We start from the raw sequence: 23,305 nt of genomic DNA on the forward strand, positions 1-23,305 counted from the left end.
GTGTTTATTAATAACAAAACTAAGAAGCTTAAAGTAATTTTAAAGAACTGCTGACCCATTGACAAAATATTTTCACTTCCTATCTGATATTTAAATCAACATATACTTTTGGCATTGAAGAAGTGAAAGAATATGCGAAAATGTTTGAAGTCGACTTACGCACATCATTTACTGTCTTTAATATTCAACGAAACATCGTCATTTTGTATACCATTTGTTGGAATCATTCGTAACCTTTAACGTCCTCTTCACTAATTACAAAGCCATTGCATAACAAAACCATTGCATAAACAGCAACAACGATGTATTTAACTGTCATCACGTCAAAAAAACGCAATTGATTCGCTTTACAATCATCAATCAACTACTTATTAATTTTAATATTTTTTTACTAATTTAATTTTATGTAAGTATAATTTTTATTTTAATATCATATTAAAAATTTTCCAATTATAATTTAAATTAAAATTTTAAACCTTTTAAACTTTCAAATTTATTTTAAGATTATTTTTATATTTTAACAATTTTAATATAAATTATTTAAATTTACTTATTTTTTATATAAAATTAAATATTTTATTTAAATTGTTAACTCTCTTTCCAAAAAAAAATCTTAAATATTTTCTAATTTTCAAATTTTTCATAAAAAAATTTTTTTTTTTTCATATGGTTCTACGTTCACAAATACGAACCCGTAAGTTTACAAATTCGGAAAATCAAAACAATAAATATTCAAATAATACAATGACTCACAATACAACTCAAAATTCTAACATTAATACAACACAAAACAACAACTCTAATATAACACAAGATACTTCACACAAAACAACAACTCTAATATAACACAAGATACTTCAACACAAGATAACTTTACAAATTTTCCTTCTACCAAATCTATTAAATTACCACAATTTTGGCAAGATTGTCCTGATGCCTGGTTTTTACTTACTGAAGGACAATTTGAAATTAATAATATCACTGATGATAATTTAAAATTTCAAAATGTTCTAGTTACCCTTCAACGAGATACTATTTCTAAAATTTTTGACGTTATTAATCCTCCTCCTCTTTTCAATAAATATGATAAAATCAAAAAAATTGTATGTGAAAGATTTTCTCTTAGCGAAGAAAAACGGTTAGAACAATTATTTTCAAAAACTGAACTTGGTGATCGTTCATCATCTGAATTATTCAGATTTATGAAATCACTTATAGGTTCTGACTCCATAGTTAGCCAAGAATTACTCTTTAAATTTTGGATTCGTAAATTACCACAAGAAATACAAATTCATTTGACTTCCAATAATAATCAAAACAGAGATGAAATTATTATTTTAGCTGACAAACTTTTTGATTTAATCAATAAACCTCATTCTTCCAAATCTCCTGTAGTCTCAAGTATATACAATAATATTTTAGAACAATGCGTTAAAAATTTAACTGAATTAACTACGGCTGTTTATAAAAATTTAAATAAAATTTCTAATGATATTAATCAATTACAAATCCGTTAAAGATCTAAAGACAGAAATAGATTTAAATCTCGAAATTTTTCAAGATCAAGAAATTTTTCAAACAATCGTAAATTTAATTCACAAACAACTATTTGTTGGTATCACAAAAAATTTAAGAATAACGCTCTTAAATGTATACCCCCATGCAATTTGAATCAAAATCATAATTCAAATTGCGAACAAAATTTAAACTGAAACGATCCATTATGACGGTGACGGATAATGGAACTATTATTAAACCTACTCGTCGCCTATTCATATTTGATAAATTCAATAAACTTAATTTTCTTATCGATACCGGCGCAGTTGTATCAGTTATCCCTTTTTCTAAATTTAAAATTTATAAAAGAAATTCGGATCTTACTTTGACCGCAGCAAACGGTTCTTCAATTGAAACTTTCGGTACAAAACTACTTAAAATTGATTTAGGTTTAAGAAGAGATTTTGAATTTCCATTCATTATTGCGAACATTGATACACCAATTTTAGGAGCAAACTTTTTAGAAAAATTCGGAATTATTGTCAATATTAAAAATAAAGAAATAATGGATTCTACTACAAAAATTAAAGTTGCTGGATCTTCGGGATTTTCTGATATTTTCTCACTCAAAATTCCTATTGTCGAAAATAAGTTTTCAAAATTACTTAATGAATTTCCATCTATTACCTGTGAACCTGATTATACTAAAAAAGTTAAACACCATACGGTTCACAGGATAGAAACAAAAGGTATTTTACCATTTTCGAAACCCAGACGTCTTGATCCAATCAAACTTAAAATTGCTAAAGCTGAATTTGAATTTTTAGTTAAAACGGGTATATGCAGACCCTCAAATTCTCCTATTGCATCTCCACTTCATCTCGTTCCTAAAAAAGAACCAAATGATTGGAGACCTTGCGGAGACTATCGAAGACTTAATTTTATTACTACACCAGATCGGTATCCTTTACCACATATTCACGATTTAACAATTGATTTAAAAAACAAACAATTTTTTTCCAAAATTGATCTTGTGCGTGCTTACCACCAAATTCCAATGGCAGAAGAAGACATTCATAAAACTGCAATAACTACCCCTTTTGGAATCTTTGAATTCGTAAGAATGCCTTTCGGTTTACGAAACAGTGCTCAAACTTTCCAACGCTTTATTAATGAAGTATTTTCTGATTTCGATTTTGTATTTACATACATTGATGACATTCTTATTGCCAGTGATAATGAAGATCAACATATAAATCATTTAAAATCAGTTTTCAAAAGTCTTGAAGAATATAATTTAAATATCAAACCTTCAAAATGTACTCTCGGTGTAAATAAATTAAATTTTTTAAGTTACGAAATTTCAGGCAAAGGTATTAAACCATCTTTAGATAGAATTGAAATCATAACAAATTTTGAAAACCAATTTCTATAAATAAATTACAAAAATTTTTAGGTATGATAAATTACTATCACAGATATATTAAAATGTTAGCAACAGAACTTAGTCCTCTGCATGAAATGTTAACACATGCAATTAAAAACAAACTCAAACAATTAAATTGGACAAATGAAACCACAACAGCTTTCGAAAATGTTAAAAAACTTTTTGCTAAAAATACTTTACTTACACATTTCGACAAAAATGGTACTTTATCATTAGCAGTAGATGCATCAAATGTTGCTATTGGAGCAGTTCTTCAACAAACTAGCGATAATATACTAGAACCCTTAGCTTATTTTTCAAGAAAATTAACTACAACACAAACTAAATATTCAACATTTGATCGTGAACTTTTGGCAATTTATTATTCAATTAAACATTTTAAACATTTTCTTGAAGGTAGAACTTTTACAATTTATACTGATCATAAACCTTTAATTCATGTTCTAAATTCTAAAGTAGATAGATCTCCTCGTCAACTACGTCATCTTGAATATATTGCTCAATTTTCAAATGATATTCAATATATACGTGGAAAAGACAACATAGTTGCCGACACACTTTCCCGTCTTCCAGAAATAAATGCAATTTCAACTCAAGATATAAATTTAGAAACTTTATATAAAGAACAGCAAACTGATAAATTTTTACAAAAAACCATTTCTGATCCAAATTCTAAAAATAATTTAAAAGAAATTCATATTCCAGTTATTAATTTAAACATATGGTGTGATGTTTCTCTACAACCTTTTCGACCTTATGTTCTACATTCTATGAGAAGAATTATATTTGACAAAATTCACTCATTATCTCATCCAAGTATAAGAACAACTAGAAAATTAATTCAAAATAAATATTATTGGCCTAACATGCGTAAAGAGATTAACGATTGGACTTCATCTTGCATCAATTCTCAAAAATCCAAAATTTCAAGACATGCTAAATCTCCTATCCAAAAAATTCAAATACCATCAGGCCGTTTTGAACATATTCATATGGATATTGTTGGACCTCTTCCAGTTTCAAATGGATATTATTATATTTTAACAATTATTGACAGATTTTCACGTTGGCCTGAAGCTTATCCGCTTAAAGATATTTCAACAAATACTATAGTAAAAACTTTTATTCAAAATTATATACCACGATTTGGTATACCATTAAATATTACAGTAGATCAAGGTTCACAATTCAAGGTTCAATTCAAAATTTTTTACAGAATTAACTAAACTTTTAGGTTCTCATAAAATTCATACATCTCCTTACCATCCCCAAGCAAATGGCATGATAGAGAGATTTCATCGAACTTTAAAAGCAGCAATTATAGCATCAAACGACTCGATTCATTGGTCTTACATTTTACCATTCATTCTACTTGGTTTACGAACTTCTATTAAAGAAGATTTAAAATGTTCATCTGCTGAACTTGTTTATGGCCAAACACTTAGAATAGCTGGTGAATTAATTATTTCAAATAGTAATAAAGAACATGATTTTTCTAATGACGCTCTTCATAAAATAAAAGAATATTTTTCGGTTGTTCGTTCTAAAGTTTTTCATCATAACAAAGAAAATTTTTTCGTTCCTAAACAATTAGAAAATTGTGAGTATGTTTTTGTTAAAGTTCTTCGTAAATCTAATTTAGAATCACCTTATGAAGGACCTTTTAAAGTTATCTCTAAGAAACATAAAACATTTACAATTCAATACAAAAATACTGTTAAAAATATTTCAGTTGATTTACTTAAACCAGCAAACATACTTATTAACACTAATTTAAATACAAATACATTAAACAACAAAAAACAAAAAAAGGTTACATTTAATATTAATTAATAATTTGTTTGTTTCAAATTTTCTTGAAGGGGGAGTAAATATAGTGTTAACTACTTTGTATTCTTTACTTTAATTTTTAAAATAATTTTTATTGAGTTTTCGTGTTAACTTAAAATTTTTGAATAACTTCAAAAAAAGAAAATTCTAATTAGTTGGAAAATATTTAAACTCAAAAATAAACAAAAATAAATTTTTATATTTCAAACCGAAAATAAAAGATTTTTTTAAAATATCAACTTGAATGTTAATATAGTGACCCAGAACATCATCTGTCGGGTACCGCTAATTTATTTATATATGTAATTCCAGGAACAGTATTCCTGCCAAAATACCAAGGGCGTTTGATTTCGCCCTGCAGAACTTTTGTCATTTTCTTCTACTTAACACCCATTTTCAAAGTTTTTTCTAAAGTTATATTTTGCTTCAATAAACCAATCCAATTACCATGTTTCATCTCTTTTTTCATATTTGGTATAGAATTATGGCATTTTTTTCATTTTTCGTAATTTTCGATATCGAAAAAGTGGGCGTGGTCATAGTCGGATTTCGGCAATTTTTTATACCAAGATAAAGTGAGTTCAGATAAGTACGCGAACCAAGTTTAGTAAAGATATGTCGATTTTTGCTCAAGTTATCGTGTTAACGGCCGAGCGGAAGGGCAGACGGACGACTGTGTATAAAAACTGGGCGTGGCTTCAACCGAGTTCGCCCATTTTCACAGAAAACAGGTAACGTCATAAAATCTATGACCCTACCAAATTTCAAAAATATTGGTAAATTTTTGCTCGATTTATGGCATTAAAAGTATTCTAGACGAATTAAATGAAAAAGGGCGGAGCCACGCCCATTTTGAAATTTTCTTTTAGTTTTGTATTTTCTTGCACCATATCATTACTGGAGTTGAATGTTGACATAATTTACTTATATACTTTAAAGATATTCAATTTTTTGTTAAAATTTGACTTTTTAAAATTTTTTTTTTTAAAGTGGGCGTGTTCGTAATCCGATTTTGCTAATTTACAGCTAAAATTACAGCTTGCATACCTTTGACATTACCTTTTTTTAAAAGTGGGCGGTGCCACGCCTATTGTCCAAGATTTTACTAATTTTCTATTCTGTGTCATAAGGTCAACCCACCTACCAAGTTTCAACACTTTAGCCGTCTTTGGTAATGAATTATCGCACTTTTTCGGTTTTTCGAAATTTTCGATATCGAAAAAGTTGGCGTGGTTATGGTCCGATTTCGTTCATTTTAAATAGCGATCTGAGATGGGTGCCCAGGAACCTACATACCAAATTTTATCAAGATACCTCGATTTACTCAAGTTATCGTGTTTACGGGCGGACGGACGGACGGACGGACGGACATAGCTAAATGAATTTCTTTTTTTGCCCAGATCATTTTGATATATAGAAGTCTATATCTATCTCGATTAGTTTATGCCGTTACAGATTACCGTTATGCGAACAAAGTTAATATACTCTGTGAGCTCTTCTCAGCTGAGTATAAAAACTAAGCTAGATACAGTGGGCGCGCATATCGATTTTACCTCTCAAATCATTTTTTTCGGCATTACATTTGTATATCGCTCTAAAATTATTTAATCCCTCTTAAATCGATACAGTGTCTTCCCCTGCTGTTTATCATAGCATAAGCCTCTACAGTTTTCTTATTTATCCCCATCTAAATTAATACAAAACGCAAAAAATATTTTAAATCTTCATACTTGCGCATACATCTCCTTGCCATCCACATTCCCTCTGACGGTAAGACTGCTTGATTTCTTTCCAATTTGCGACACAGATATCACAGGACATTCAATAGCTGGAGCTAGCTCTCGATCTTTACATCTGGCATGCTCTTGCTCATCTCCTCCAGCTTTGCGTTTACGGCCACCCAAGTTGGAACTACCAGGACCAAGATCGCAATGACGTGCAATGTGACCGGGCTTCCCGCATTTGAAGCATTTGATAGCGCTTTCACTCCGATCCTTTCAGCGCCTCCAATATTGCGTCTACCCACGCTGGCCTTTCTACTTCCACACGGCGTGCTTTGAAAACTGGCTTACACAGAAGCGACGCTGTTTCCTGAATCAGAGCATGTGATACCGTTTCTGCGAATGTTGGCTTTGGGTTTGCGTATGTAGCTCGCTTTGTTTCGGCGTCCCGTATGCCATTTATGAAACTCTGAATCTTTACCCTTTCAGTGTATTCCACGGGTGCGTCCGCATTCGCGAAATGTGCCAGCCTTTCAACATCCGATGCAAACTCTTGCAATGTTTCACCAGGCCTCTGGAAGCGATTCAGTAACTCCATTTGGTATATCTGTCTCCTATGCTCAGTTCCGTATCGCCTCTCTAGAGCGGCCATCAATGCTTCATAACAGTTCCGTTCGCCCTCTGGAATGGTTTGTAAAATCTCAGCTGCAGGCCCTTTCAATGCGATGAACAGTGCAGCAACTTTATCATCCGCATTCCAGTTGTTCACTGATGCGGTCTTCTCGAACTGTAGCTTAAAGACCTGGAAAGGAACAGAACCGTCAAAGGATGATGTTTTTACATTTGGATTACTCGCAGAAACTGCTGGGCGATTGAGTTGCAACTGCTCCATACGACCTTTTAAACCCTCGACTTCAGCCTGAAATTGGGCGATTTTTGTATCCTGTGCTTCCAGCTTTGATGATATACGGACTTCCTGCTCTTCAAGTTGTGTAGAGATCTGAGATGATATCTGCGCTGAAATTCGTGCCGACCTTTCGGATATACGTGTCTCTTGCGCTTCCAGTTGAGATGCCAAATATGTCTTCTGTTCTTCCAATTGTGATGTTATATTTGTCTTTTGTTCTGCCAGTTGAGATGTTATATTTGTCTTTCGTTCTTCCAATTGAGATGACACTTGCGACGCCATTTCTGAAATGCGTACCTCCTGTGATTCCAGTTGGGATGATATTTGCGACGACACTGATGTTACTGTCGATGTTTGTGCAGATATTGCAGCCAATATCATGTTCAAGTCTGGGCTGGTAACTGTCTGCGATGTTTCGTTTTTCTCTTCAATTTTTATTGTTGTCTGGTCGCTATCAAGATGAAAGACGTACTGTTCAACATTAATTCCTTCCCACTTCATAGCGTCTCGTAACCGTGCTTGAAGATCGATCTTATTGCCGGTTGTATTCAATCCACGGGCTTCCAACTCCTTTTTCAGTTGATGGATCCTTAATTCTCTTAACTTTGCCATGTTCAAGTTGCATTCGCAATCTGCGGAATTTATCCAACAATTCCTCTTCTGACACCAATTGTAACGAATTTACTGCAATTCCGCTTATTCCAAATCTTCTACTAAGGTTCGAATCACTAAACTGTTGAATAAATAACTCCACTATTCAATAATCCAAAATGGCCTTTATTAAAGTACTTCACAATAAATAACTCTTCTATTGCTCGCCAGATAGCGTCTTAAATCCAACTGATAGTCGATCTTCTACTGTTGCTGCTTTTATACTGTGTGATTTCCTCGTTGCATCCTCTAGGCGCTTCCAGAATTTACTTAGTTATTGGTATATAATTATAACTACAGATGCACGTGTGTAGCTCTCATATGCGCGTGTATTTGTGAGCGACACTTCCACAATTATAATTGCATACTTTTGGGAGCATCTCAGATAAGATATCTGCATGTGTTTGTGCGTTGCTTCTCCGCTGCGTGTACGTACATATGTGTAGACATAATGATTGAATTATGGATGTGCATACAAGTCACTGCTTAGCATCGGCTTAGAGATGACAGTACCCCTTAGTGTTGCTAATATTCGTAACAATATTAAGCTGGGTCGATTTATTAACCTATATCGCGCCATCGATTTTTCGATAGGTTTTGGGCTCAGGAAGTACCACTAAGCATACCCAAAAAAATTATTTTCGAGCCTGCAAAATTTGAGTTTTTTGACTTTTTTTTTCTTTGATTTTTAAGGTTTTTTTATGACCTACTTAAAAAATTTTCATTTCAAAATTGTCTAAAAACTTTGGAGATAACAGTTTTTTGAAAAAAAAAATATTTTTTGGGTTTTGAGGAGTGTTTTGGAACTTGTTTTGGTCGAAATCGATTTTATTCATTTTCAAGGCTCCAAATCATTTTTTATGTATGTGTTTCCGTTAGACCCACCAATAAGTATACCAAAATGATCAGGGGACGAGCTGAGTTGATTTAGCCATGTCCGTCTATCCGTCCGTCTGCCCGTCTGTCCGTTTGTTTGAACGCAAACTAGTCCCTCAATTTTTAAGATATCTTGATGAAATTTGGTAAGCAGGCATATTTTGATGGGGATTTGACATTTGTCGGAATCGACCGGATCGTACCACTATAGCATATCCTCCCATACAACCGATTGTTCAATAAGAGGGTTTTTGCCATTTCTGCCCCATTTCTACAGGTATATACTATAGTAGTCCGATCCGGTCGATTCCGACAAATATCAAATCCCCCATCAAAATATACCTGATTACCAAATTTCATCAAGATATCTCAAAAATTGAGGGACTAATTTGCGTTCAAACAAACGGACATACGGACAGACGGACGGATAGACGGACATGGCTAAATCAACTCAGCTCGTGCCCTGATCATTTTGGAGTGGGCCTTAGTTCTATAGGTGGACGGCTTTTCGAGATATCGCCATAAAGGGTGACCAGGGGTGACCCTAGAATTTGTTTGTGCCATATGGGTATCAAATGAAAGGTGTTAATGAGTATTTTAAAAGGGAGTGGGCCTTAGTGTTATAGGTGAACGCCTTTTCGAAATATCGCCATAAAGGTGGACCAGGGGTCACTCTAGAATTTGTTTGTACGATATGGGTATCAAATGAAAGGTGTTAATGAGTATTTTAAAAGGGAGTGGGCATTAGTTCTATAGGTGGACGCCTTTTCGAGATATCGCCATAAAGGTGGACCAGGGGTGACTCTAAAATTTGTTTGTACGATATGGGTATCAAATGAAAAGTGGTAATGAGTATTTTAAAAGGGAGTGGGCCTTAGTTCTGTAGGTGGACGCCTTTTCAGGATATCGTTATAAAGGTGGACCAGGGGTGACTCTAGAATGCGTTTGTACAATATGGGTATCAAACAAAAGGTGTTAATGTGTATTTTAAAAAGGAGTGGGCCTTTTTTCTATGGGTGGAAGCCTTTTCGAGATATCGCCATAAAGGTGGACCAGAAGTAACTCTAGAATTTGTTTGTACAATATGGGTATCAAATGAAAGGTGCTAATGAGTACTTTAAAAGGGAGTGGGCCTTAGTTCTATAGGTAGACGCCTTTTCGGGATATCGTTATAAAGGTGGACCAGGGGTGACTCTAGAATGCGTTTGTACAATGTGGGTATCAAACGAAAGGTGTTAATCAGTATTTTAAAAGGGAGTAGGCCTTTTTTCTATAGGTGGACGCCTTTTCAGGATATCGTTATAAAGGTGGACCAGGGGTGACTCTAGAATTTGTTTGTACAATATGGGTATCAAATGAAAGGTGCTAATGATTATTTTAAAAGCGAGTGGGCCTTAATTCTATAGGTGGACGCCTTTCGAGATATCGCTATAAAGGTGGACCAGGGGTGACTCTAGAATTTGTTTGTACAATATGGGTATCAAATGAAAAGTGGTAATGAGTATTTTAAAAGGGAGTGGGCCTTAGTTCTATAGGTGGACGCCTTTTCAGGATATCGTTATAAAGGTGGATCAGGGGTGACTCTAGAATTTGTTTGTACGATATGGGTATGAAATGAAAGGTGTTAATGAGTATTTTAAAAGGGAGTGGGCCTTAGTTCTATAGGTGGACGCCTTTTCGATATATAGCCATAAAGGTGGACCAGGGATGACTCTAGAATGCGTTTGTACAATATGGGTATCAAATTAAAGGTATTAATGAGAATTTTAAAAGGAAGTTGTAGTAGTTGTATATGTGAAGACGTTTTCGAGATATCGACCAAAATGTAGACCAGGGTGACCCAGAACATCATCTGTCGGGTACAGCTAATTTATTTATATATTTAATACCACGAACAGTATTCCTGCCATGATTCCAAGGGTTTTTGATTTGGCCCTGCAGAACTTTTTCATTTTCTTCTACTTAATATGGTAGGTGTCACACCCATCTTACAAGGTTTTTTTCTAAAGTTATATTTTGCGTCAATAAACCAATCCAATTACCATGTTTCATCCCTTTTTTCGTATTTGGTATAGAATTATGGTATTTTTTTCATTGTTCGTAATTTTCGATATCGAAAAAGTGGGCGTGGTCATAGTCGGATTTCGGCCAATACAAAGTGAGTTCAGATAAGTACGTGAACTGAATTTAGTAAAGATATATCGATTTTTGCTCAAGTTATCGTGTTAACGACCGATCGGAAGGACAGACGGTCGACTGTGTATAAAAACTGGGCGTGGCTTCAACCGATTTCGCCCTTTTTCAGAGAAAACAGTTATCGTCCTAGAATCTAAGCCCCTACCAAATTTCACAAGGATTGGTAAATTTTTGTTCGACTTATGACATTAAAAGTATCCTAGACAAATCAAATGAAAAAGGGCGGAGCCACGCCCATTTTGAAATGTTCTTTTATTTTTGTATTTTGTTGCACCATATCATTACTGGAGTTGAATGTTGACATAATTTACTTATATACTGTAAAGATATTAAATTTTTTGTTAAAATTTCACTTTAAAAAAATTTTTTTTTAAGTGGGCGTGGTCGTTCTCTGATTTTGCTAATTTTTATTAAGCATACATATAGTAATAGGAGTAACGTTCTGCCTAATTCCATTATAATATCTTCAACGGCTGCCAAATTACAGCTTGCAAAACTTCTAAATTACCTTCTTTTTAAAGTGGGCGGTGCCACGCCCATTGTCCAAAATTTTACTTATTTTCTATTCTGGGTCATAATTTCAATCCACCTACCAAGTTTCAGCGCTTTTCCGTATTTGGTAATGAATTATCGCACTTTCTCGATTTTTCGAAATTTTCGATATCGAAAAAGTGGGCGTGGTTATAGTCCGATATCGTTCATTTTAAATAGCCATCTGAGATGAGTGCGCAGGAACCTACATACCAAATTTCGTCAAGATACCTCAAAATTTACTCAAGTTATCGTGTTAACGGACGGACGGACGGACATGGCTCAATCAACATTTTTTTTCGATACCGATGATTTTGATATATGGAAGTCTATATCTATCTCGATTCCTTTATACCTGTACAACCAACCGTTATCCAATCAAAGTTAATATACTCTGTGAGCTCTGCTCAGCTGAGTATAAAAATGATTTGGAGCCTTGAAAATGAAAAAAATCGATGTCGACCAAAACAAATCCAAAAAAACCAAAAAAAAAATTTTTTTTAAACTGTTAATGCCAACGTTTTTATCGCATAATTTTAAGTGGGATAGGAACTGTGAGACAAACTCGTTTTCATCGGCAACACTTTTGCACGTTTCTGAAGAAAAATAAATTTTTTCACCAAAACACTCCTCAAACCCCAAAAAATTTATTTTTTTTTTTTTCAAAAAACTGTTATCGCCAAAGTTTTCTGGAGACAATTTTGAGTCGGAAAGGGTATACATGAAAATTTAAAATCAAATGGAAATTTTTTAAGTAGGTCATGAAAAAAAACCTTAAATTTCAAAGAAAAAAAGTCAAAAAACTCTGATTCATTGGACTGTAAAAAAAAATCAAATTTTGCAGGCTCGAAAATTATTTTTTTGGATATGCTTAGTGGAACTTTTTTTTCCTATGCCCAAAACCTATCGAAAAATCGATGGCGCGATATGGATTAACTTTCGTCTATGCCATGGTACAATAACCAGGTAAAAGCATCAGAGTTGCCTTTACATGTTTTTTCATTCGAAGGTGGTCATAAAATGTCAAACTTTGTTTATGTTTACATTTCTTGTTTATTTACTTTTGATGTGAAAATTCTTTACTTTAGCTCACAACTACTAAAACTCGTCCAAAAATATCGGGAGAGGTGTCAAAATACGCGCTTTGGACCCAGGACCACGAATCCGAAAACGGAAATTGAAAATTTTATTTCTTTCCAGATATATTTACAAAGTTGAAAATTTTCATGTGGCTGTTGTAATTTTGATGGTGTTGCGTACCCACAAAAAAAACTGTGGGTAAAAGTGTTTTGCGCGGATATAGATTTGGTCTCCCATGGTAATTTTTTATAAGCGCGGCCGAAGGCCGCCAACGCAGAAAGGTGTTCTGCGCAAAATTACCATGGATCCCACCCCCGGTTTCGGAGGTACCCGCGGGTCTTTTTTCGGTTTTTCGTTAATATCTTTTGAACGAATTATACTTTTTTTATTTTCTGCCTTCGGATTATTAATACTGATGTCAAGACGCGTCGTTTGCCACCTCTCTCGACATTTTTGTTAGCGTATTAGCAGTCGACCCCTCAACTAGACTATTACCTGCGCAAAAATACTATGGATTCCACCCCCGGTTTCAGAGCGCTCCGGTGCCATTTTTCAGTTTTTTGGGAATATTTTTTGACAGAAATAAAATTTTTAATTTTCGCTTTCGGATTCGTCGTCCTGAGTCCAAATCGCATTTTTTTGACACCTCTCCCGATATTTTTGCACGAGCTTTTGCAGTTGTGAGCTGAAGTAAAGAATTACCCCGCAAGATCAAGGAAGAGGAAAAATTGGGAAAAAGCTTGTGGCGTTAGCTTCCCTAAAATGGCTTAATTTTTTCGCTCCATTTTCAGGCCTGTGACCTTATTGTGGGAGCTCAGAGAGTAAATTTGATGCCCAACTCCACTCCATCGCTATATTTACCGTCTTTGATGTAAATATTGTTTCCCGAATGTTGTAAGATCCGCTACAACGTGAAGGAAGGACGAAGGATAAATAATAAAGTCCCTTCTACATGTTCGATTTTTTTTAAGTGACACCGTTGGAGCGAAACGTCAAACACTGCTAAGGAAGAAAGTCAGGAAACTCTTTAACGGGGAATTTCTAGCACACCTGCAGCGGCAAGGCTCCACAAGGCCCTAGCCAAAGAGCAGAGCGAGATTAATCTAGCGATTAGGCTCCCAGACGGTACCTATACCGTAACGGTGGAGAGCGAGCGAAGGCGCTGCTACAAATGCATTTTCCGGGTGCCTGTCCACAAGTACCGGAACCTGTATTCCCAGAGTGAAACCAACCCCATCAGACTGGCAATTGGTCAACTCCCTCTTCAGAGTCAGATGGGCAGTGGAATCCTTTGAGAAATACAAATCTCCGGGAGTGGATGGCATCTACCCGGCGCTAATGCAACAAGGGACACAGATTATCCCACATCTGGCCAGGATCATGAGAGATAGCCTGGCACTGGGAAACATACCCATGATGTGGAGAAGAGCCAAAGTGGTTTTCATACCAAAAGTAGATAAAAAGGACTATTCACAAGCAAAGTCCTTCAGACCAATAAGTATAACTTCCTTTGTCTTGAACGCAATGGAAAAGATAATAGACCAAGAAATTAGATCGAACGCCCTCAAGAGCTGGCCCCTACATCATAGCCAGCATGCGTATAGAGTGGGTAGGTCCACGGACACAGCTCTGTACCAATTAACATCTGAAATACAGAGGGCGTTGGAAACAGTGATTTGCGCTTTCCTTGACATCGAGGGTGCCTTTGACAACACATCTCACGAAAGCGTAAACATAGCACTGCAGAGAAGAGAAATTCAGATGCCTATCCAGAGATGGATTGACAATCTACTCCGCACAAGAATCGCTGAAGTCCATGTAGGCAACAGCGCAGTTAAGGTTAATACCATGGGGGGGGGGGGGGGGGGGGGGGTGCCCTTAAGGAGGTGTTCTATCACCCTTCTGTGGAGCCTAGTTGTGGATGAACTCCTGCAAAAGCTATCTGACAGTGGCATAAGATGCCAAGGATATGCTGACGACATCGTCATAATTGCGAGGGGTAAATTCAAGAGTACGCTCTGTGACATAATACAGAGAGCATTGAATATTACAAAGGGATGGTACGCCAGTGTGGGGCTTAACATCAACCCATCTAAAACGACCATCATCCCTTTCACCAGAAGAAAGGCCCTGCCAGCCCTGAGAGCAATAACAATAGATGGCGTGGCACTAGAATATAGAACCGCGGTGAAATACTTGAGGGTCATCTTTGACACCAAGCTCCTATGGAAACAGCAATTCGACTCCATGAGAGCTAGGGCCAGGAGGTCCATCATGGTATGCAAACGTTTAGCAGGCAAATCATTGGGGCTGTAGCCCGCATGTGCTAAGATGGATGTATACCATGATAGTAAAACCTATGATAACATACGGCTCGATAGCCTGGGCATCGAGAACAACTCGGGCGACGACGAGGCAAGCACTGTCAAAACTTCGGCGACTGGCATGTGTATGCATCACGGGAGCTATGCGCACGTGTCCTACAGCAGCGCTGGAGGCTATCCTCGATCTGACCCCGCTGCATATATCAATAGAGCAGTCAGCCAAGCGAACCCTGCTGAATTTCGCTAAGGAGGGCTCGGGCATAGGTAAAGTCATATCGTCCCGAAACATGGAGGAGTTGAGAGAGAAGATCCCAATCTCTCAACTACCGAGGGATGATATCCTCAGGCAGATAGTATATGAGAAAAGGTATAAACTAGAACTGGGAGACAAGGGTACGTAGGAGGAAAGCAGAATTGAGTACATTCATCAGCTAAATAGAATAGTATGGTATACCGATAGCTCGAAGACGCCAGAGGGGATTGGATCTGGAGTCGTTGGATCCAGAGCCAAGATATCAACGCCTCTGGGAGCATACCCGAGCATTTTTCAAGCGGAAGTATTCGCTATAAGCCAGTGTGCTCACCTGAACCTTCAGCGCGAATACTCAGATGAAACAATTGCCATACTCAGTGACAGTCAGGCCGCCCTCAGAGCGATCTCGGCGTCTGAAATAAAATCAGCACTAGTCTTTGAGTGCATTGAAAAGCTAAATCAACTAGGAGCACACAACGAGCTGCTGTTGGACTGGGTTCCTGGCCACAGGGGAGTTGAGGATAATGAGCAGGCGGCCAGCCTGGCAAGAGAGGCAGCAACGACATGACCAATTGGTCCTGAGCCGTTCCTGTCAGTAGGCCCGCAGGAAATCAGAGGGCATCTACTAGTAGAAGAAAGGGAAAAGAGGGAAGAACACTGGCGCAATATACCAGGCCTGAGGAAATCTAAGTTACTGTTAGGGGGCTACAACACAACTCGATATAGGGCATTAATGGGCCTCTCGAAAGATAACCTAAGGATCCTAACAGCTATTCTTCCAGGACATTGTAGACTAAACAGCCACATGCAGAAGCTGGGCATACTATCGAACAACACATGCCGATTTTGTGATCGATCAGCGGAGACGGCGGAACATGTACTCCTTGAATGTGACGCAATCTCAAGACGTAGGGCTAAGCTTATGGGCTCACCATGGCCAGAGCATTCTCACATCAAATCCATCAAGCCATGTGAACTGCTAGGGTTCATCAGAGAAGTCGGCTTGTATGAGGTGCTCTGAAGCAGTTGAGGGCACAATAGACCAATGGTCGCAGTGCGATCCTCAATTAATTATCTATGTATCTATCTAAGTATAGGGATCGCTAAAGTCAGAGCTAAAGCACCGAATGAAGAACAGCACTGAATTTGACTTAGCAATGGTAGCATTCAAGTGAGTAGTGAAAGAAAATTTCGAACCGAATACTACCCCTAAGTATTTTATCTCGTTAATGGTTGAGAGACGGGTGACGCCAATAAAATAAGAGGTGGGGAGAATATCGCGAGCTTTGGAGAAGGTAACATGAAAGCATTTAGCGGCAGATTCCCAGCAAAAATCTAGTGACCAAAGATGGCGACCAACAACAAAATATCCCACATTGTTCCACAATTGTTAGTATGGCAGAATGAGATGGCCTAATTGAAATGCCCGATACATATATGCTTGCCTTTTCTTACATGCTATGTACCCTCAAATACGTCACAAAAATTTTCTGCGAATCAGCCATTCCGTTTACCATAGTTGCACGCAACATCAATTGATAATCTTCCAAAAATTATATGCATAAATTGTACAGATAATTTGCAAGCAGCATATAATTTCAAACAAGTAAATTGTACAGATAATTTGCAGGCAGCATATAATTTCAAACAAGTAGCTCGTCGTTCAGATGAAGAATTTAAGAAATTGTCGGCTGCGCAGAAAGTGGAGACAAAATTAACAGCTTTGTAATGTCATCGATAAAATATATACATACATAAATGTGAATGTTGCTACAAAAGTGCGATTTATTTAATAAAAACATTTAAATTAAGTAAAAACAATGCAAGAATTATATGTGAAATATACTAAAATGAAATTTAAGTGTATCGTTGCCAATTTATATAGGTATTTATGAGCATAAAAGTTTTGAAAGATGTGTAAATTGTAAGTGAGAGTGCTATAGAAATTTGCTAAATTTGCAAACTTTAACATCAAATAACTCGTAAACTATAAGTCTGCGCACTTTAAGTTATATATATTTGTGATCGGGAAAACTCTCTTTCATTTGATACCAAGTTTAACCCCGAACTCGGGGGGTGCTAAACTAAATCGCTGCCATGCTTTCGTACAAAGTGAAATTTTATATCTAGTGTGGAGAGGAAGCCCAAGATTGAAACCACACAAGGCCCACCAAAAGATGAAGGGAAAAGGAAAATGCGCCCACCGAGTGCACCTAAATTGGATGCCAGCACGTATGCTTACATTATAATATGAAATCAAGGCAGCGATTTAGTTTAGCACCCCCCCCGATTTCTGGGTTGAACTTGATATCAAATTAAAGAGGGAGTTCTCCCGATCACAAATATATATATATATTTTAAAGTGCGCAAACTTATAGTTTAAAAGTATATAGTAATCCCTCTAGATATTCAGATTTCATGGAATCTCAACGTGGAGAAGGAGGTGAAAAGTCCTTGACTATGGTGGACAGACACACAAAAAAGTATGCATACCAAAAGGTTAGAGGTGGTTTGCAGATTAATAATGCTAACCACAATGGCCAAAGATATGGCGTTAGCAACTGCAACAAGCCTGAAGGCTTCGGGCAGCTTATAAATAACATATACTTTCAATTCACAATCTCATCAATTAGTTGCTTGGCTCGGATATTGTTGTATCCAGTGTAGAGTTAGATAATTCAAGGTTGAAGGGAGGCACGATTGTTTGAGGGACATGGTTTATAATTTATTCAAGTCCATAAAGTTGAGTCTGAAAAAATCAAAAATTTAGAAACAAGTTTTTTCAATTTCAAAAGTTTTTCTAAGCAGAGTCGCCCCTACACAGTGATTTGGCTAACATTTACATTTTTTTATTCAATATTTAGGCAAGCATATACTTTGGAAAAGGTTAAGTATATCAGCAGTGGAAGCAGAATTTTTACGCTCGCGTGTTTGGGTCCGCGCTATTTTTGTGTTTCTGAACGTGTCCTATATCAGGTAAGAAATATGAAGAGAAGAACGTTTTATAACCTTTGCAGTCAGGAAAATCAAGAATTTAAGCGCAGTGCAGCCGAATACGCCAATATTTCAAAATTTGCTCGGGCATATGCTGATTTTAATGCAGTTGCGCCAGATGTGTGGGACACCACCTCCGAAAGCTCTTTCTGCCGTCAGGAATCTTCTGAATGTGCAACAGATGCTGAGAATACGTTCGACAGCTTCCCTTCTGAACTTTCGACTGCAGAAAAATTGTATTATATAAAGTCATGGGCCATGCGACATAATATTACCCAAGAAGCATTAAATGATCTCGTTCGGACCTTATTAATTATTGGGGTGAAAAATCTGCCGCTGTCGGCACAGACAATTCTTGAAACACCCAAAAATAGTGTGGAAGTACAGAATATTCTCGGTGGTGAGTTTGCATACTATGGCATTCAGTCCTACTTCGAGTCAAGGTTGTTTCCTAGTCTAAAAAACGCTACACAAGTATTAATAGATGTGGGAATTGATAGTCTCAAACCATTTGAAAGTTCGAAGAGAGTGCTATGGCCGATTCTAGGATCAATTGTCGGTAATGCAATTGAGCGTCCTTTTTTGATTGCGTGTTTTTCAGGAAAACAAAAACCAACAAACGCAAACGGTTTTTTGAAAGACTTCGCGGAAGAAGTTAGTCTATTAAGGACAAATGGCTTGAAAGTAGGCTCATTCCCCGATTTGAAACGGTTTGATGTTCATCTATTTATATGCGATTCACCCGCACGAGCTTTTATTTCTGGAGTACAAGGACATAGCGGAAAACGCAGTTGTCCTAAGTGTTGCCAGGTGGGAGAACGTATAGGAACAAGATTGTCATTCTCAAAACAGATATGTGAGTTGCGAACCGACTTAGCCTTTAAGAACAGACTTGACAAGGAACACCATAACTTACAACAACAAAGTGTGCTTGAGGCAGCAAACTTTCGTATGGTATCCCAATTCCCCCTAGATCCAATGCATCTTGTTGATCTAGGCGTGACAAAGGGAAACATTGCTGAAATGAATACAAGGTTTGACTATATATCTTCCTACGTCCCTTCAGAATTCGGAAGAGTTTGCAGAAATTTAGAAGAAAATAAAAACTGGAAATCAACAGAGTACAGACAGTTTTTACTTTATTCTGGGATATTTGTTTTAAAAGGTTGCGTTGATGATAATTTGTATTATCATTTCCTTCTTTTACATGCCAGCATACGAATCCTTTCTTGTGGAACATTTTGCGAAACCGAGACCAATGTTGTACAAGAAATGTTAGACGAGTTTGTCAACCTCTTTGGTGAAATTTACGGTGACGATTTAATTAGCTTTAACATCCACTGTTTGTTGCATTTGCCTGCGTGTGCCAGAGATAATGGGACTTTGGATCAATTCTCTGCATACAAATTTGAAAATTTTATGCAATTCCTGAAAAAGTTGATAAAAAAGCCCAATCAAATTTTGCAGCAACTTTATTTTCGCCTTCAGGAGAGAAAATGCCTAGAAATAAAAAAAACATCAAAATATGGTTCTCTTATTATTGATCCAAAAAAAGAGAAGGATTCATATTTCTTTAGTAAGGGGACAGGTCCAATAAAAATAATAGAAACAATAAACGAATCGGGAAAGGACGTGGTAGTAGCGAACGCATTTCTTAAAGTCGATAATTATTACGAAGCACCACTTGAGTCACTTTCAGCCCTTGGTATATTGGTTGGAAGTAGGTTGGATGAAATGAGACTTGAAATTTCCTGGGAAGATATTGAACATAAGTATTTTTGTATTCCTTTTGAAAATAAATATCTTCTCATACCCTTACTTCATAACCTTTTTCACAAATTTTCTAACTAATATTCTTATATTATCGCTTGCTCCAATTTGATGACATGCGGAGGTCCACACCAAAACGTAACATTTCCAAAATGTTTATTTTGGAAAATATATATATATATTATATTCGTAAGAAGCTTTCCTAAGGCATCAATGGTAAAATTAACTTTATCAATTTACTCGAATTCACATATGAATGAAATGTTACGTTTTGGCGAGTGTAGTATGCTTTATTATTTTTTATTAATATGAATAGTCACATACATAATATCTTCTTGATGTAAAAATTCAAAAATTACAAAGTTCAAAGTAACTTAAACACAAAGTTAAATAAAAATAATAACCCTACAGTGAGGACCTCCTCATATATTTCCAAACAAATTACTATAAATGCTACTCGTAATTGTATTTCTTTTTTTTCATTGAGAACATATGATCAGAAAGAATGGCGAGCCAGGACATATTTGAAGAAGACATAGATATGTATACCTCTACTTCGAATAGGAAAAGCAACGCCTTTTTAAATATTTCCAGCTCTACTACCAACCAAACATTCAAGGGTATGGTAGATGTACTTCCCTCCGCTCCCAATGCAACGGACCCCTATTTCGTGGATGTAGCACAACACAGCGAACCGTTTCCATCTCAATTGTATGCAAATAACGCCAATTTGCATAGTTCGTCTGGCTCTACAGCCAACCAACTAAGAATTAAAAAGGTAAAGCTGGTGAAGGGCAAAGTAAATGCCAATTTGGTCGATGAATTTGCTTCGAATTATATTGCAACAAACCCCCATGTCGTGGATGTAGCACAACGCAGCGAACCGTTTCCATCTAAATTATATGCAAAGAACGCCAATCTCCGTCATCCGTCTAGCGCCACAACCAGCGAACCATATACGCCAAAATTCCGAAAGTTTTACTTGTCAAAGGGCTTCAATGCAACAAATGCGCATTTGGTCGATGTAGCACTACACAGCGAACCGTTTCCATCTAGCTCAAAAGCTATAAACAACAATTTCAATAATTCGTCCAGCTCTAGTACCAACCAAAAACACAACAAATTGATTGATTTACTTCCCTCCAATTCCGATTCAGCAAACGCCGATTTCATCGATGTAGCACAACACAGCGCGTCCTTTCACTCTTCCTTAAATACAACGAGTACCGTTTTGAATAATGCGGCTACTTCCTTAACCAACGAAGGGACATTCCCTACAACAAACGAAAATATAATGGCAATACTACAAACAATATTACAGAAGCATATCGACCTGGAATTTAGATTGACTAAGATTGAAGAAAAGGTGCGTAGTGAAATATTGAACTGTTATTTGTGAAACCCTAGCAATTGTAGCCGCAATACCTTGATTCTCTTTAATTATTATTTATGCTATCATTTCAGCTTCCAGAATTGGCAGAAGTCATGGCTATCTATAAGGTCATGCGTGACTCAAAAGTTCTGATTAAGAAAACGCACAAAATAGTATGCCGTATCAGCGGAGAAACGGAAAATGATACTCACACCGAGCTCTCTATCGTTATGCCACTAACATCGCTGGATTCAGTTTATGACATTGAGAAAAAGTTGGACTCAGATGATTATCAAGAATCAATGGTATTTTTGAATATTTTTAATTGTGTTTCATAACTTATATTGGTGGTTTTCATTTAGAAATCATATATCTTTATGCTGCAAGGTGCATCATTAGACATTATTGGAGTAATGAAAAAACTTTTCTCTGACAACGTTCTTTTCAATTTTAACTGGGACGGAGTACAGGGCAAACGATCTTTATCTAAACTGAAACTCGTGAACAGCGTACTTTTTGGTAGTGTAATTTAAATAGTTTTAAAATGTTATTACTAACATTGTCCATTCCTATTAATTTAGACGTTTTCAAACTGCAAGGCAGGATCGACTTCGAAGACAGCATGAGACGGTGTTTAACGCTGAGCCACAATCGGCATAAACAAAGGCGGTATCTGACCCATAAATCCAGCTCTGAAACAGCATAAACCTACCTACAACAAACGAACAAGACACACTGAAATAATCTTGATTAAAAATTATATAAGAACCTAATAATTCTTTTTTTCCTACGTTCCTATTCTAAGCTTTTTATGCTCTTATTAAAATAATATTCAACAATCGCACAAAGTTTGCGAAGATTCTTAAAGCAATTTAAATGCAATGTATAACAAAAAAGTATTTTGACTATAAATATTTGTGATGAACTTAACTGAAATAATTCTAAGTTTTTTCCTACGTTACTAAGCTTTTTATGCTCTAATTAAAATAATATTCAACAATCGCACAAAGTTTGCAAAGAATTTTAAAGCAATTTAATTGCAACGAATTTGTCAATAATTTTTAACCAAAAATTTATAAATTAGATGTATAAGAAAAAAGTATTTTGAATATAAATATTTGTGATGAACTTAACTGAAATAATTATAAGTTTTTTCCTACGTTACTAAGCTTTTTATGCTCTAATTAAAATAATATTCAACAATCGCACAAAGTTTGCAAAGATTTTTAAAGCAATCTAATTGCAACGAATTTGTCAATAATTTTTAACCAAAATTTATAAAATAGATGTATAACAAAAAAATATTTTGAATATAAATAATTGCTGATGAATTTAACTGACAGTACCAATACCATCAACTAAATAGTCCTTATAAATATTGTAATCACATAATTCAAAACAAAAAATTACTATGAGTACCTACGTTTATTATTGCAAAATCACGAAGAAAGAAAATTGCATGAAGTACATTCAATCTAAAATTATGCCACAGAATGCATATATCGCATTTTAAACTAAAAAATATGAAAACTTAAAAAAATTTCAGATCGGTATTTAAGTGTAAATCGATCCATGAAAGCATCGTGAAATAACTTTTTTTTTGGTAGTTAACGTTTGTTATGGTAACGCATTTACAAGGGAGCAGTAAGGAAGGCGGTCGGCATGATGTAGTGGTGCACAGTGGCTAGTCATTGTCGGCTGGGGCGGGTCCTTGCCAACCTTACTGTTCCTGCGCCATAAGCAGAAAAATGTTCCTATCATGCCTATCAAAACGAGCAGCTGTCAAATTCAAAAAACCTGGCAGAAGCGCAGAGACCGACTCAAAACGCTTATCAATACAAAATAAAACAACATCC

The 23,305-nt window shown here is 36.0% G+C and overlaps 2 protein-coding genes across 12 annotated transcripts; both read left to right on the plus strand.

The window, feature by feature from the left end:
- The first annotated feature begins 17,054 nt into the window (after positions 1–17,054).
- On the plus strand, positions 17,055–20,540 carry LOC137245147 (uncharacterized). Of its 10 annotated transcripts, none has more exons than XM_067775335.1 (3): positions 17,094–17,198; positions 17,719–17,796; positions 18,178–20,540. In XM_067775335.1, exons 1-3 carry the CDS (start codon positions 17,134–17,136, stop codon positions 20,156–20,158), a joined length of 2,124 nt encoding a protein of 707 aa, XP_067631436.1. In that variant the 5' UTR covers positions 17,094–17,133; the 3' UTR covers positions 20,159–20,540. The 10 variants fall into 10 exon arrangements, with proteins under 10 accessions (XP_067631445.1, XP_067631443.1, XP_067631439.1 ...); XM_067775337.1 differs by having other exon boundaries at positions 17,114–17,237; positions 18,178–20,539; XM_067775334.1 differs by having other exon boundaries at positions 17,119–17,198; positions 17,707–17,796.
- On the plus strand, positions 18,178–22,535 carry LOC137245149 (uncharacterized). Of its 2 annotated transcripts, none has more exons than XM_067775345.1 (5): positions 18,178–18,289; positions 20,565–21,443; positions 21,542–21,754; positions 21,812–21,968; positions 22,031–22,535. In XM_067775345.1, the coding sequence occupies exons 2-5, from the start codon at positions 20,583–20,585 to the stop codon at positions 22,153–22,155; spliced, it is 1,356 nt and encodes a 451-aa protein (XP_067631446.1). In that variant the 5' UTR covers positions 18,178–18,289; positions 20,565–20,582; the 3' UTR covers positions 22,156–22,535. The 2 variants fall into 2 exon arrangements, with proteins under 2 accessions (XP_067631446.1, XP_067631447.1); XM_067775346.1 differs by having other exon boundaries at positions 20,578–21,443.
- The last annotated feature ends 770 nt before the right edge of the window (positions 22,536–23,305 follow it).

This window comes from Eurosta solidaginis, chromosome 3 (genome assembly GCF_040869045.1).
Source record: "Eurosta solidaginis isolate ZX-2024a chromosome 3, ASM4086904v1, whole genome shotgun sequence".
NCBI lineage: Eukaryota > Metazoa > Arthropoda > Insecta > Diptera > Tephritidae > Eurosta > Eurosta solidaginis.

Bases quoted from the DNA above. Each gene is read 5' to 3' on its own strand.
- LOC137245147 (XM_067775334.1), top strand. From the start codon at position 17,134: ATGCAAGAATTATATGTGAAATATACTAAAATGAAATTTAAGTGTATC. The intron at 17,199-17,706 runs GTATTTATGAGC...AAAAGTATATAG, and splicing joins ATCGTTGCCAATTTATATAG to TAATCCCTCTAGATATTCAG. The intron at 17,797-18,177 runs GTATGCATACCA...TTCAATATTTAG, and splicing joins GTGGACAGACACACAAAAAA to GCAAGCATATACTTTGGAAA.
- LOC137245149 (XM_067775345.1), top strand. From the start codon at position 20,583: ATGGCGAGCCAGGACATATTTGAAGAAGACATAGATATGTATACCTCT. The intron at 21,444-21,541 runs GTGCGTAGTGAA...CTATCATTTCAG, and splicing joins TGACTAAGATTGAAGAAAAG to CTTCCAGAATTGGCAGAAGT. The intron at 21,755-21,811 runs GTATTTTTGAAT...GTTTTCATTTAG, and splicing joins ATGATTATCAAGAATCAATG to AAATCATATATCTTTATGCT.